Source organism: Montipora capricornis, chromosome 9, assembly GCF_036669925.1.
Source record: "Montipora capricornis isolate CH-2021 chromosome 9, ASM3666992v2, whole genome shotgun sequence".
Lineage (NCBI taxonomy): Eukaryota > Metazoa > Cnidaria > Anthozoa > Scleractinia > Acroporidae > Montipora > Montipora capricornis.
Window position 1 is genome coordinate 39,397,259 of NC_090891.1, and position 16,380 is coordinate 39,413,638.

The window sequence follows — 16,380 nt, forward strand, 5'->3', positions numbered from 1 at the left end:
TGACAGCAAATTTGAAACAAAATGGCGGGTGTTGAAGGAAAACAAGTGCTATTGGCTACAGAAGCAGAACTGTACATCGAGCAGTTAAAAACATATCCACTGAAGGAAATAGGAAGCTCAAAGTAAGTGTCTGCAGTGATATAATAACGCAACTCTGGCTGGTTTTTGCAAAGTACCAATTTTAGGGTTTTGGAACGTCTTGACATCTTAATTTAATACTACAACGACTGAGGTAAAAGATCAAATGCAACACAGGGATTAATGTTTGATTTTTCAGGTGGATGGCTCAACATGAATTCATAGAAAAACTGAACATGCAGGTGTGTTATATACAAAATAAACATGATTATCATCTTGTAATTGTTTTGCAATGTTATGAACAAACAGCTGGAAGTTGCAGCTGATCACTTTAAAGGGGACACAGCTTTTGGGTGGCATGACTATTCCGGAGGGTGGGGGCAGGGGGTGAGGGGTTGGGGTGGGGTGAGGGGTAGGGGGGTGAAGGGTGCTATGGCTGAAACAACCCAAACCTTTACAAAAATGCTAACCTTAGGCCTAAACACCATGCTTTAGATAATGACTAGACCCAAGGTTAGAATATTTTTTGTAAAGGTAAGTCTTCAGCTGTTCTAGCTAATAACTAACTAAACTAAAATCTCAAAGGGGTTGATAATTCCTTATTTTTTTAATTTTGATGACATCAGAGGAAAACCAAGAATTCAGCTCTAGCTAGCGCTGAAATGCTAACTGGGGACACTGTGCAGAAATCAAATGAAATCAAAAAACAAATATCAAATCATGGGGTTTTGCTAAAAGCAGGCCCGCTGCCCAGCGGCCCGCGGCTCGCCACGGCCCAGCAGTCCGGCGGCCTGAAGGCCCAGCGGCCTGAAGGCCCGAAGGCCCGGTAGCCCAGTCCTCATTTTCCACAGTTTTTCTGTCCAGCGGTAAATCCACATTCATGCACAGATCTGCATCGGGTTTGGGCGTGTAAAATGGACGAGGGTGAGTTTGAATTCGTTTACCATTTTAATCATTTGAATCCTTGTTTCTGTTTGTTGTTGTAAACAGACGAAAACAACAGAGAATGACAACATTTTTCACTTAGCAACATGCAACGAACGAAAGGATCGAAAGGATTGAAATGATTATTAAAATGGTAAACGAATTCAAACTCACCGTCTTTCATTTGCGCGCCCAAACCCGATGCGAATCTGAGCATGCGCGTGGATTTACCGCTGGACAACAAAACTGTGTGGGCCTCCGGGCCGCCGGGCCGTTGCGGGCCGTGGCCGCTGGGCCATGGCGGGCCGCTGGGCCGTCATGGGCCGCGGGCCGCTGGGCCGCGGGCCTACTTTTAGCAAAACCCCAAATCATGGGTGAACTGGTTTCTGAGGAGAAGGAAAACCGGAGTACCTGGAGAAAAACCTCTCAAAGCAGAGCTATTAGAGAACCAACAACCACATGTAAATGCCATGTCTGAGAATTGAACCCAGGCGACATTGGTGAGAGGTGAGTGCTCTCACCACTGTGCTATTCCTGCTTCCCATTTGTTAGTGACACTGTTTAAAACATAACAATGTAGTCAAGTTCAAACCAAAGCAATTTTTTATTTGCCTGTTAGGCCATCATTAGTGCTTCATCCCAGACAGATGAATTTGTGAAAGAATTACTTATAACGCTGGAGAAGGTATATCTAATTTCCTTTTACTGTATGTGTTGACTACTGCTACTGCTGGTTCAACTTGCATGTCAATCCATATCTTTTTCCGAGAGATAGTCTTCTTTGGCAAATTGGCATTAAGTACATTTGATTGTCAATCAAGATCTTTTTTAGTTGTACGTATTATATGATTAAGCCATGAAATGTTCATTACTTTAAAGAGGGTTTTTTTTAAATAGTTCAAGGATACCAAAAGTCTGACCAATTTTAAATTACCTGAAGTTTAGAGTCTTTCATGTGCCATATTACATGCATTACTATCTGTTTCAGTAAGCATGCCATTTTGAGGACACATAATCTTCAACTACATATAAATTTATTATGATAATTTATGCCACAACACCATCCACTCAGATGCCAAGAACAGTCATCTTTAGCTTCTTTTACAGAGTTGCATTTTTTTGGATCCTTTCTTTAAATTATACTGATTTTTTTCAATCCGATCGTTTTGTCTCATTATTGATTTACTTGCGTCCCTTTTAACTGGATTGTTTTCTAGATTCCCATCTTAATTCACGAGCTGTTAGCTATTGAACTTTGGAAAGAAAAAGTGTTTACAAAAGTGGTAGATTCTGGCTACAATCCTCATACCACTTTACCTGTATATCTTGTGGTAAGTATGACAGAGAGACATACAGAAATATGGTTTGTTGAGACTTTACAATAGCCACTAACTATCATACTTTTTAAAAACTATAGCCAAATTGTATAAAACATACATAACACAAAGTTTAGTGGAGGGTGGTTTTAAGTAAAGTGTAGTATGTTATAATTATTAGTAAAGCAAGTAAAGCATTGTGTAGTATAAATATATATAATATAGCTTAGCATAGTATGGTATAATATAGCATAGCATGGCATGGCATGGTATAGTATAGCATACATGTAGTACATCAAATAAATTATACAGCATAGTATAGCACAGAATAGTGTAGCATAGCATAGCATAGTATGCTATAGTATTACATAGCATAACAGCATAAATGTAGCATAATATTGCATACTACATGTAGAGTGTAGCATAGTATAGTATGCCAGAGCATGCATAGTATAACATTATACATAATAAATATTATTATAATGGTACAATATAACTCAGGCCATTGACCACTTGCCCTAAGTATCATACAGTCAAATTGATATTCATAAAATTCTCTTAATAGTTATTTCATGAAGCTACAGTGGTCAGTCTGCTGGAAACCAATTTGTTTCACAAGGTATGTTTTTGCGCTAAGCACAAAAAATTTTCGGAAACAGAAAATGCAAAAACCACAGAATTGGTGCGTTGGAGAAATGACAGTATGGTGAGAACACTGTCTTGCCTTTGTGACCTAGCCTGATTCTCAGACGGTCCTGGTCGCTCGTGTCAAGAGTGTGTGACACGAGCGATCTGGGCCATCTGAGAATCAGGCTATTTGTGACCTGGATTGAACAGGGATTTCAATAAAACCCGGCTACCAACAGCCTACTTTCACCAATAAGACCTTTTACCTGACCTTCTGTTTTCTCTACAAAAGGGGCCCTCGTGTTTAGGTTCACGCTGCAATCACAGCCCCCTATTTCACCATCACCAGCTCTGCTTAATGGAAAATGTTACATGTATTGAAACCTCTGATTGCATTCCCAGGATTGGCATTGTAAGTGGTTGTACATACATGTATGTGTGGTTCACTGAGTCTTTAGTTTGCAAAAACCAGCTTGCAGCTCGTGCCAGCTAGCTCTCAGCTGTACTCCAAGGTTTTAGATGTATGGAACAAAAGCACCTAATATAAAATACATCAATGATGCTTTAAGTTTGTCTAGTGATTTTTAATTTTTTTTCCTCAAGGAAGCTTGTGAAGCAGCTGGAGACTGCATCCTTGATCTTGCTGATTACTGCCTGCGGAGAATAACACTTCTTATTGCAAAGTGAGTATTTATAAAATATTAAAAAAGGGTAAAAACCAATGTTATATCAAGCCCATGCATTTTTCCTTATAACTAAAATGAGTTACCTGTAATTGAAAGGCAAGATATCAATAATTTAATTCCCTCTTGAATGTAACATTGCTCAACCTATACTGTTTTACTATCAGGGTATGTTGAGATGTTGCTATACATTCAACCTCTAACATAATTCCATGTAATCAATCTGAGTAGTAGCCCTAGTGATGAAGATGTGCACACACAAGAACAGAGAAAAACTCTGACCTCCGGAGTAGAAAGTGCTCGAGAAAACCCTGGTATGGTCATCCGGGACAAGTAGATTTCTCGGTCAGGCAAACAACTTTCTCAGACCACTCGCCCAATGGGCAAGAGCTCAGACACTCAATAAATGAGACAATTTAAATGATGCCCAGGGACAAAAAGTATACAATATTTTTCTGTTTGTTTGTTGTTGTTCTTTAATAAGCAATTTTTTGCCCAGGCAAGTAAAGGATCCGTTTGGGTGTGTCAGTTATGAGGTTTGCTTGCCTGATGGACAAGTTAGAATTTGAACTTTTTTCTAGGCCTGTGACTGTGAATACATCACTGTTGCTCTATTTAACACTTCAAGTTGCACTCTGATAGTAAATTAATTCTCAAAAGAGTTTTCCTTATTTTAATCTCTAGTGTTTTCTTCGTATTTGTTGTGCCTTCTCTTTTCCACATCTAGCATCGTCAATACTTATTTTGATGAAAAAGAACACTCTGTTTTTAGGCAAGAAGAGACAGTAAAAGATGAAGAACCACTTAGCACAAAGTGTGACTTTTCAAGTGTGGAGGTCAGTTTTTCACCCTATAACATAACTTTATCAAAATGAATTCAAGTTACAAGTTAAATAATATTTTGTATATATGTACTATTGCTTGAAGTCTAAATAACATTTTTGAGCTGTTTTCTTGAAGGAGTTAAAGATGCAAGAGAGGGAAATCTTCTTTACAGTTTGTATAAAGAGTGTTTCAATTCTTAGATACATCATTGACTCTTTAAATTGGTAAGTGCAGTATTTAGCATAATTTAATTTATTTAATATCATTACTTAATATTGGAGAATGTATAATTTCAGGTTGCAGGTCTTTGCTGTCTAATGCTATTAATATTAGGCCTAAATAATAATGCTTAAGATTATAATGTTTAAGCCTTAAAAGGTTAGCAATTTTGTTAAAGGTTGTGTTGTTGTGGTTATAGTAAAACAACGACCTGCACCCTGTAACCTGTACTTTACACCCTCTGTACTTAATTCTGGTTATTTGGCGTGAGCCTGGTAGCTTCAAATCTTTCTTTCAATCCCTACCCTGGTCCCGAGGTTTTTCTTGAGCGGCGAACAAGTCACGAAGCGGCAAGAAGAGAAAACCCTCTGGTTACCTTGGACTTAATTCCCCACTTTCATGCAGACGCCAGGGTCAGGATCTCAGACCCTCAGGCTCGGATTGGTTGATATTTTTACAAACACGACAACAACACTGACCTTTACCAACTATGCTGATTAGATTAGAACCATCATCTAAATGATTATTGATCATGCAGGTAATTTAGAACATATTTTCAACCCACTTCATGACTGAGTTGCAAAGACCAATATTTGATTTTACCATTTTCTGGACATCTGGACTTACATGGAGCGTTTATTATTATTTTTAAACACAGATATACAACATTAACACGAAGTACCAATAAGATTACAATAATTTGTAAATTACATAGCTTCTTTGCATGTTATTATGTGTTGCTAAGCTTCTGGAAGAGAAAGAGAGCAGAGAAAGACAAAAAAAGGAAAAAAGAAACCACTTTGAGAGGAAAAGCCCACTTTTGAAAGAACATTGGTAGTGAATTTTTAGCAATAGCAATTATCTCTTTTAGAAGCCTTACTCTTTTGATAGATGTGTTGTGATCACAAGCTCTAGTGCTTCAAACCCTTTAACAACCCCTACATCCCCTCAAACACTATGTCCTCTTTAAGTCCTTTATTACCGTTACGGTAATAAAATCTACTGGTATTATTTTTGTTTATTTATAGTTTACCACTAAGTGTCACAACACGACTTCTAAATACACACAGTAAGCAATTTGTTTATTTTTATTTACACCACTTGTTATTTCAATTGATTTACCTAATATCATATATAATATTACTTTATTTATGCATGTCAAGCAATGTTGATTGTTACTTAATATGATGAATGTTGGTTTTTCACATAGATACTCCTGTAATTCTTGTTCAGTTGGTAGAGAACCCACCTTGGATAAAGAGGAGTAAAGGTGAAACATTTTCTCATAATTCAAGACTATGGTAATTCAGAGAATCTTCACTTTTGCCAGTCAGGTGTTAAGTAAACATGCACTTTCAAAATCTGAAGGAAAAACGAAGCGATTTCTTGATCATAGTAGCAGTACTTTAAACTTTGTTAAAAGAGGTGAATACCTTTTTTTTTATATATGGCAGATAAATTGATGAAATTCATCGACAATAAATGGAAAGTAATATCAGAAAATGAAAGGCTACAGCTTACAAAAACTGAAGGACAGGTACATAAAAATCCTTTCTGTAGCAGTTTATTACCTTTCTTTTATACAATCTTTTCCTTTCCGTTTAAGTCTGGCCGGTTTAGGCCAGTTTGGGCGTCAAGGGTTAAGATGCTTCGGGACAACTCAACAACTATTTGATCTGAAATGGTATTAAAATAATGCTATAGTTACCTTTAGTTACAAACTACACTCACTTACTTCTGTAAGCATAAAGATCTAATTATAGCCAGCAGTGTGTGACACTTAGAACCGCAGACTGCAAACTAACCCTACATCACAGTTATTGAAAGCTGACTGTTTCAAAATGGGCTCTTAGACTTAAATACTGTTTATCAGTGAGTGCTATTTGTAGGCAGTCTGCAGTTTGCAGTTGTCATACACCAGTTAGCCAGTCTTCAGGAAAGCAATCCAAACATGTTCATGTTTCAACTGATTGGGGGAACTGATTGTTCACAAAAATAGAAATTAGAGCTTAAAAATCACCATTTGAAATCAATGTCATTCTAGGTAATCAAATTATGCATGTAACTTAATAATTTAACGAAACATTGATATGCCACAATTATTTCTCCTTGGATCGATTTCATATGTTATGATTGTCTCATTTTTATGATTCTAGGTGTGGCTTGCTGTGTATCAACTTCTTATGAATGAGGACTGCCAGAGAAAATATGAGTTCAATTCATATAGCAAAGAGCAAATTTTAAAGGTTACTGCATTTTCAAATCCATTTTGACAATTGAAGAGTGACGGGGGGTGAAAATGCATTCTCTGTTTCAAAAGTTCTTAAAATGTGCAAGGCTCTCAGCATTCAGTCTTAAGCAGTTGAAAAGTGTTTCATTCCAAGAACTTTTAGACTTACAGCTGAAAGCTTTAAGTATTTCTCTGACCAGAGAATGCAGTTTTATGTAACATTAATCAAAGGTATCACTTCATTTATTGCACATATTTATGCCAACTCTTGGATGCTAGAGTATCGAAACGTTTTCTGGGTGCTGAAAAAATCTACAGTTTTTTGTTTCTTCCAGATTAAGGAGGCAGCTCAGACCAGTTTTAACACTTTCAACAAACTGTACTACTTTTTCACTTAAATGGCAATGTTCTGATACTACATGAAAGACCAATAAGTGCTTAACATGGTGCATTCATTAAGGTTTATATAATAGGTTACCATGGAAACAAAAGAGCCACCAAAAAACATGCTATATATTGTCTTTAAATGCGCATATCACAAAAACAAAGTCGGTGGCCCTCATTTTTTATTGTTTGGAGAGTGATCAGCATGCTAACATAAAACTCTCTGCAAAGTTTTAAAAAATTCTCTGAAGCAGATTCATAGCCACCTTAAGAATTGGAAAGTTCTGCACCCCATTTAGGCTTGCTTGCTGCCTTCACAATGCAAATACCTCTATTGAAGGTTGTGAATTTCTGCCTTTGTTTTTATTCTTGCTTTCCCAGTTAAGAGGTTATATGAATGAGGTGCTTTTGGACCAAATCCCCAGTTTAATGGATCTCCAGAGATATCTTCAGCAGTTAGCTATCATGGAAACACCGGCCATCAAAAGAGACATCATTCTGGAACAGGTGAATAATATTTGTGATTGTACTGAAAGAGGTGTTATCTGTTAACCCATGTAAATGAAGTGAAGAGATTTACTCTGGTACACTAAGCAATAGTTGAACCCAAAACCTTCAGAATATTGGCTTGGATGTGTAGTGTTGGAACCACAGAAATAAACTTTATTGCTCTAACTTAAATTACACTGAATAAACTAAACCTAATCCTAGAAAACGGACAAATGGAATGATTTGCATACAGTTTTTTTAGTGCTATAATTATAGTGTCTCACTTGGAGTCAATTAACACTGATTCATTAGTTATAACATGACAACATAACAGGATTCTCTGCCACTGAGCAGTCAGAAGCCAAGCCGGCAAACTGGGTTCATGCGACAATAATAATATTATTTACTATTAATTGTTCCTCCATACGGCTGAGATCTAAGTTGTTGATATGGAGCATATTTGCGAATTTAGTAAAAAGAAAGCACTCAGACTTTTTATGAGTATCCATGAGTCAACATCGATAAATAAATCTCTTCAGGTGAATAATAATTATTACTTATAACAGTGATACTGATAATTATATTATTGATAATAATAAACTATTAACCCATTGACTTCTGGGAGTGAGGCTTAATAGTATTATTTTACTCTGTCTAAGCCAGACGATTTTACTCATCAATAGGGGCATGCTTGGAAACTCACGGGTAGTCACTAGTCAGTTGAGTGTCAGGCAAACACCTCTGGCTATTGATAAGAAAAAAGAGAATAACATTGATTTTTGTTCTCACATTTCCACAACAAAGTTGTGATACACTATGGGCCCTTAAATTGCACACTGGGACATCTTAAACGAAGCAAGATAATTTAAATTTTCTTTGTTTTAGATGCCCCAGTGGGCAATTTGCGTCCCAGTATGGCGGTTTCCATGCCATGCGATCACTAACCTGAAAAGGGCCCATTATTGAGTATTGTATGCTTAGTCACTCACACTGACATATTTTTATAATAAGGTCCCTGAAATTAGAGAAAAGCTTTTAAAGGATAACCTGGGGAAGTGGGAGAAAATTGCCAAATACCAGAAGAGAGCCTATTTCACACCAACAGCAGAGGATGTGAAAAAACAAGCAAAAACGTGAGTAAGTTCCTTACATTACTGCAAAAAGTCAACCTAAACAAACACATATTTTGGATCATTATCAGAAGTCCCCTCCGGAAATTTAACAACCGTTACATAAACTTACCAAAAGTGCCATATGTAACTCAGTGTCTTGAAAAATACAGTTACTGTATCTACACATACACAGGGTAAAAAATGAATGAAAAAGGTGGTGTTTATTATAAGCCCTTAAAAGTGGCAAGTTTAATTAAGACCCCTTTAAGGACAGTGTCTACTAATTCAAAGGTATTATTTGCGCAGTTTATAAATGTGCGGGAAAAGCAGATCTGGACAAGTGTTATTGAAATCCAAAACGAAAATTGGGGGTAATCACTCATTTTTCAAAGATAATTAATCAACAATGTTTGTAAAAAGCTCTAAAATACCAAGCAATGTATGGCGTTCTTTTTCAAATTGAGACTTAATTATCTCTGAAAAATGCGTGGTTGTAAACCCCCCAATTTTCGTTTTGGATACCAAGAGCACTTGCTAAGTTCTGGTTTCTCCACATAGTTTTAAAACCGCGCAAAAATATCCCTGTAAAAAAAACAGTATTAGTAAGCATCACTCATAGGAAACCCGAGTATTTCTAGATGCGCAGAACATATGCGCAATAACAATAGTAGGCACCGTCCTTGAGTGACCACTGCGAGCCCCGTCAAACTGGCAATTTTAAGACCTTTTAACGTGGCCAGTGTAAGCCCTTTAAAGTGGCCCCTGTAAGCCTTTTAGAAGTGGCGATTGTAAGATCCCTTAAAGTGCTACTATGATCAAAAAATTACTTCCTTTTTCCTGTAGATTTTGAAAGTGTGATCCCTTAACACTTGACTGGCAAAATTTTGAGCTTTGATTTTTATCCAAAGGTTGTTTACTTTGATTATAAGTTTTTGACTTCACGGTCCGCCAATCACCCCGTTCCAAACTGACCGACTGGACCTCAGAGAGTAGGATATAGGGAAAAGTGGCGTCATTACTCACTAGCTTAAAATTTCAGCGTGTAAACGCAGCTTATTTTATATGCACACGAATTTAAAAGTGAAAAAGCCCGAAATTCCCGCGCAGCATATTAATTCAGCGACGTACACCCGCTTTGCATTCTTAAAGTGCTACTGTGACGAAATTTGCATCTTCCCTATCTAAGCCATTTTGGCACATAAACACGTAGTCTGTACAAGAAGAAGAATGCTGTTTACCATTTTCAAATATCTCTTTTTGTTCTGGAGATATTCAAGTTTTTTAAATATGCAAATTAGCCAAGTGATGACGTTATAAACCCAACCAAATTTGGATCAAGTATGATGGGAGAAAGATATCTCAGCCAATTTGTATCAGAAATACTTGGTTCTTTGCACTAAGATTCTAGGAGATGTGTTCCACAATATGAGCATACCATTTTTGTTACCATGGCAACATACTGGGTTCCAGACCTCCCTGATATTAAAAGCTTTGCAGACCACCTTTGGCGTTTTGTTTTGATATTTGCAAATGGTGCCTCATCTGCATGATCCTGCCAGCATATAAAGATGTTAGGTCGAGTTTGTGGCCTTGGTAAATGTATTTCTACCCTGAGATCACCAAAATGTTGAAATCAGTTGGAGGGGACTGGAAAAGAATGAGTTGCCATGGGAACAAATTCCTTTACAGTCGTAGGTGTGTTGCCCTCAGAACTATTAGCTCACCAAGTTTCAGTGGTCTCTGTTGCAAATTGACCGAGATAGCTCTATTTATATTCTTGATGTTCTATTGGGTTGGGTGAATGACGTCATCAGCCTTCTCATTTGCATATTTAACACATTTTTCAAACTTAAATATCTCCGGAACCAACGCAGATATTTCCAAATGGTAAACAGCGTTTTTAATGTTTCATGGTACTCTATGTGATAAACCAAAAAACTCAAGGGATAAAAATTTGATCACAGTAGCACTTTAAACTATTGAGTCTTTGACGTCATTTTCTCCTCGATCCAGCTCTCTCAAGATTTTGAAGGTAGTAACGGGGGACAATTAAATAGGAAAATTCTGGTTAAAACAAACAGGTGTCTTTTGAAATCAAGGCTTAAAACTTTGGTCACTTACTGTTTAGTTAACATTGTTTGGAAATCCAAATAGAAATAAAAATTATCTTTTTGGTCATAGTAGCACTTTAAAGTGGGTACTATAAGCCCCTTAAACGTGGCAATTGGGCTGCACAAGTTACGTTAACAAAACTCTCTTTCATGTATCTAACATTCGAGCTGGCGAGAGGGTGTCTCTGCAGTGACTTGCAAAAGTTTTCACCAAGAGCCCTTCAGTTTTTGCCATTTACATGAGAGCGTTTGGTAGGCCGCTAATCCTTAGTTCATTCACGGGATCGCATTCTTTTCTCTGTTTTTTTTTTTTTTTTGGCCATCTTTTAGATGGGCAGACACGTACAATCTGGATATGCTTGAGGAGCTTGTAAGCGAACCCCCAAAATGCGCTACATGCGGTCAGTCTGCAACCAAAAGGTGCTCTAGATGCCAAACGGAGTGGTACTGTTCAAGGTAAGATCACTGCTTTAAACTCCAATTTTTAAACTTTTTCCCTGCAAAGAGTAGTCTGCAAAACAGTCGTTTTCTTCCATTTTCGGAAGGCGCGAATTAAAAGCGCCGTAAGCGTGATCCTCGCGTGTGAAGCGCGCGAGCCTCACACGCCCTACGGGCGTGTGTTTCTACACTCGCTCCAGACCTTCCGTTTGAATATTTATCGCGTTGCTTGCGTTCGCAGAAAATACGACTGTTTTGCAGTCTATGCAAAGAGTGATACCTATAGATTTCACTCTGTTTAACGCCAGACAATTTTATTCGTCGTCAAGGGGGGCTAAAGGGTTCACAATGAGCCTTAGATCTTACTCTGTAACGCCAGACTTTTTGTTACTTTAATTTCACAGATTTCAAAATCTTGAACTTTTTCTTTGCAAAACTGTAGTAAGCCACTTTAAGTGAAGTGAGAGTGAAATGAAGTTTAACACATATTGGAAACTAGAAACAGCACTTCTCCGTAGATTGATTTTGGTGCCCTCGCTCTAACCTTGTTTTAATTTTGATCGATTTTTCAGGGAATGCCAGGTCAAGCACTGGAGTAGGCACAAGCCAGCTTGTAATCTCGTCGTTGAATCCAAGACATAGTTCTTTGTTTTAGAGCGGTTTCCAATTGAGTGTCGAAAGTAATTATTTTGCATTACTTCAGTCAGTGATTGGTTTAAAGTTCTCGCGCCACTTTTTCAATCAATCAGAAGCGTAACCAAAACCAAACGTGGCTCGCGCGTGCACATTTTCCCGCGCTTTGTGTCGGCTACGTGTAATTACTTCGAGTTTTGATTGGTTTACCGGATTGTCTCCGTCCCTTTTGATTGGCCAAAGTAATTACTTTGGTTTTGGTTTTGCGACACTCGATTGAAACTCGCTCTAACGCACGCCTTCTTATACCTGGCCTAGTGAAACCGTTACATGCACAGCTTCCGGCGGAGCATAGTCTATCAACGACGGTTCTCCATCGTTCTGGAGTCCGGGCCGTTCTTGCTTTTTCTTGCCATAAGTTTCAAAGTCGCTTTAACTTTGATTCAGTGTCCCTCCTTCAGCTGTCCTCTCCTCGGTTTCTCTGGGACTCCCATGTTAGGGAGTGTCCAATCCATCCCCATTTGCGCCTCCGTATCTTTTTCTCGACTTCCTCCAGTTCTCGTCTTCCCTTCGTTTTCTCTCTGTACCTCCTTTCTGATTTTTTAAATGTAAAAAAATGCTTGCTACAACTGTATAAAAGATGTACATAGCTCCAATGGGAAATAAAGTATTTCTGTCGTTTATTATTGCTCCTTTTTGTTGTATGGAGTGACTGCTCCAAAACACGTGCTGACAAATTACAAAAGTTACAAAATAGAGCAGCACGGATTATTACAAGTGCTGATTACTCTATTCGATCATCAGCAGTGCTAAATTCCCTAGAGGGATCAAACTTAGAAGAAAGAGAAAAAAGGCGCTTAAAGTATTTAATACTAATTGTCCGACGTATCTTCAGGAGCATTTTCACAGAACCTCTGAAGTTCACAATTATAACTTGTGGGCTTCAACTATGACTTCCAATTACCACTACCTAAAACGAATTCTCTTCTTGAGGTGTAATGGCTTGGAACCAACTGTCAAATCAAATACGTAAGATAAGGGATCTTGCAAGCTTTAAAGGTGCGATATCCTAGGACACATTTTACATCGCTAGGGCACATTTTTACATGGCTTGTTTCGTATTATTATTATTATTATTTATAAAATAATTAGGATAGTACGTGCACTCTCATTGGTCAATCGCTGTGTTTAGATGAGAGCCGGTAAAAGAAACTATGAGAGTATGGAAACACGGCTGTGACATCACACGAATTTTGATTGGTTATACGCCGTCAGAAGCGCGTTTTGATTGGCTGGTAGGAAATATGAGCGTGTATCAAGAAAATCTGTTTCAATCAAGAATTTTCCTTCACTTGTTTCCTTAATTTGTTGAATTATCTTTGAATTATCTCGGGGAAGTTGGGAGAATTCTCGACAGTTATGCAAACCCTCGACTGCATCTCGGGTTTCCATAACTGTTTCGAATTCTCCCAACTCCCCCTCGTGTTAGATGAGGCTATGGAAACACGGAAAACGTCCTCGATTGCTTAAATAGTAAATTATGATTGTTACTAATTATTACTATTGTTTAAATTTCCTTGACATTAGATAATTTTTAGCGCTAAGTTATACCTAGTTTATTAGTCGTTTCAAAATTTATATCTTGTAATTCTTACACGGCATGTCTGAAAACCAGCTTGCTGAGCCATTTACCGTGTTTTCAATTTATAATGAAGTTGATTGATTGATTGATTGAGTGTGTAACGACATCATTTCCCCCTCCCCCCCCCCCCCGCCAAACTGTAGGGCACAGGCAACTTAACTCACAGTTGAATGGTAAGTCGAGGTAACGATATACAGGGTTTATCGGAAACGTGTGGTTTTGGAGCAATTCGGAGTTTTCGGAAAGTTCTACAATTCGTCTTGGTTTTTAGTATTCGTGCAAATGTCTATCAGAGCGTCTTAATTAAGTGGTATCTTTATTGCCATGCGATTCATCAGAGCGTTCGCCGAAGTAATGGTAAATGGGCCACAGAGAAAAACTCTGACCTGGGACCCGTTTCTCGAAGGTCCCGAAACTTTACGTGCCATTTTCGGGTGTCACAATTCCCTTTGTATCTCAAGAACGGAGAGGATTTAAATCGTCAAACTTCACAGTAATTTTTCTTTTTGTTACCTTGAAAACATATCAAAGGATCGGCTTTCCAAAGCAAGCGGTTGCCAGTTTCATAAATGGCTTTTCGGGCCCGAAAAGATATCGGGACTTTCGAGAAACAGGCCATTGGATAGGAATTGAGACCCGGCAGTAGATCACCGCAGTTGCTCTACTGACTGAGCTGCAAGGTCACACCGAAGGCCGTGAAAATTTGAGTATATGTTCCACGGAAATGAATAAGTGCAAGTACGAATAAGGAATATGTTTCTTTCTTCTTTTTTTTTTCAAAAGTAAACGGTAGCCGTGTGGCACTTTCATTGAAACAGAAATATCTATCGAAGTAGATCGCCGTTCCTTTATGGCCTGAGCTGCAAGGTCAGACGGCACAGGATGTGGGAACTTGAGATGTCACTGCAAGGGCAAGTGAACGGAAATACGTTCGTTGTTTCAGTTGTTTGCCCTTGTGTGACGCCATTTCCGATATGCAAGGGCTAATGCTCTGATGGATTTCATGACAATAAAGAGATTTTTCTCTGACCGACATTTCTGGTCAAATCTCTTGTGTCGTATACTGAGCCAACTGACGTAGTTGCAATTGTGTTCATTGTCATTAGATGTTCCACCATGGCTGAACACAGTTTCTTCGCGGAATTCTTTAAGGCCGGCGCAGATTTGAAAAACAAAACAAATACTCTATGACGACTTTGGCGAGAACTTTTTTGTCTCCTTCTCGCGATGGTCTAGAAAGTACGGTGTATATTGGACCCAGCAAAATGCTGTGCGTGCACATTCGCTCACAAAACAACTGCTGGCTGTTTTACCAAATTTCTCGCAAACCCGTCATTACATTTTGCAGAAATATGGAAGTAAAATAGTTCCGACTATAAGTGAGTCGTCTCTCAAAAAATTCCGAAATGTTCCACAAAAATTTGGGAAAACTAAAATATCTATATCAACAAATTAAGAAAATCCGTCTGTTGAAATTCTATGATAAAACAGCTGTTTAACGTACTTTATTTTATAAGTACGCAAATGCTGCAAAAAAAAACTAATGCAAGTGAGTGAATTTTGCATAAATGAGGAATAGATACGTTTCCATGGTAATTTCCTGCAAAGCACATCATCTGTCAAATTATAATCGGCACTTATCAGTGACCAAGTTTGAGCTTCCACTCGAAAATGCATAAAAATGGCAGAAATGGCAGTATAAGTGCTTAAAAACTGTGTTCAGTCACCTCAATCCTCTGTCAGTTAATGGAGTTTTGTTGCCATTTCAACGGCAAACGTCAAGCTGGAAATTTGCGTCTAGTCAAATGTCAACGAAACTAGTCGGATTTTCCGAAGCCTCCAAGGCTGATCATTGATAAAAATATTTATCAATAAAACGTGATTGGTCTCATTTGTTTTCTTTCCTCTTTGCTACAGCTAAACTGCCCCGTACCAAGTTTTCGAACAAACGAAATAAGTTGTAAGAAGAAAATTCTCATGGTTTTGTGACATGAGAGTGTAGAGGCATAGTCTTCGGCAGACGCGGCGCACCTTAGGCAGAAACAACATTTAAAAAAGCCCCCAGGTACCAGAACTAACAATCTGTACGACAAATACTGTTACGTGACAAATTTTTTCAAATCCGATTGCTTCTAAATACAAGATGGTGCCTCTAGAATTACAGGAAAGCTGAGACAGGGCTGAGACCAAGTGACTTGCGTTGACTCCTCGCACGATCGAGTTCACACCGAAGCGTTTTCAAAGCAAACGCGCGGACGAAGTAGTGCCGAATGACGTGCCGAATGAAATTGATTTTGAAAGTGAACGCACGGACGAAGTAATGCCTAATCTTGTTAGTTCGGAAATCAAATGGCAAAAATTCGGGGTGATGGACTGCAAAGATTCTTGCTCAAAATTTGTGAGGTAGCGAAATCGCGCACACGCGCGAATGGCCCTTTTCGTGGAGAGGTTCGACGAAGGAGTGAAAGCGCTTCACTTGAGGCGAACCTAAAATAAAACTGGTTAAGCTGGCTCTCACGACTTCCGCAGAAAAATGGCGGGAATGTGTTCAAAATATATTAAGATCTTTGAGAAGACGCCCAGTGATTTTTTAGAAGACAAAAGAAGCCTTTGACAGACAAGGTACCGGCCAATGGATCAATAAATCGCGGCTATTGCGCACGCGCATT

The 16,380-nt window shown here is 38.4% G+C and overlaps 1 protein-coding gene across 1 annotated transcript; it reads left to right on the plus strand.

Annotated features, from left to right (window-relative positions):
* The first annotated feature begins 1 nt into the window (after position 1).
* LOC138015458 (zinc finger MYND domain-containing protein 10-like) lies at positions 2 to 12,750 on the plus strand. Its single transcript, XM_068862526.1, has 16 exons — positions 2 to 122; positions 278 to 320; positions 1,622 to 1,687; positions 2,220 to 2,333; positions 2,884 to 2,937; positions 3,549 to 3,628; positions 4,401 to 4,464; positions 4,589 to 4,677; positions 5,701 to 5,741; positions 5,883 to 5,942; positions 6,127 to 6,209; positions 6,829 to 6,918; positions 7,668 to 7,793; positions 8,787 to 8,908; positions 11,329 to 11,454; positions 12,009 to 12,750. Exons 1-16 carry the CDS (start codon positions 22 to 24, stop codon positions 12,076 to 12,078), a joined length of 1,329 nt encoding a protein of 442 aa, XP_068718627.1. The 5' UTR covers positions 2 to 21; the 3' UTR covers positions 12,079 to 12,750.
* Positions 12,751 to 16,380: the final 3,630 nt, after the last annotated feature.

Excerpts from the sequence above, each read along its gene's own strand:
- LOC138015458 (XM_068862526.1), top strand. The coding sequence starts at position 22 with ATGGCGGGTGTTGAAGGAAAACAAGTGCTATTGGCTACAGAAGCAGAA. Across the intron at positions 2,334-2,883 it reads CTTTACCTGTATATCTTGTG|TTATTTCATGAAGCTACAGT; the intron begins GTAAGTATGACA and ends TTCTCTTAATAG. Across the intron at positions 6,210-6,828 it reads TTACAAAAACTGAAGGACAG|GTGTGGCTTGCTGTGTATCA; the intron begins GTACATAAAAAT and ends TTATGATTCTAG.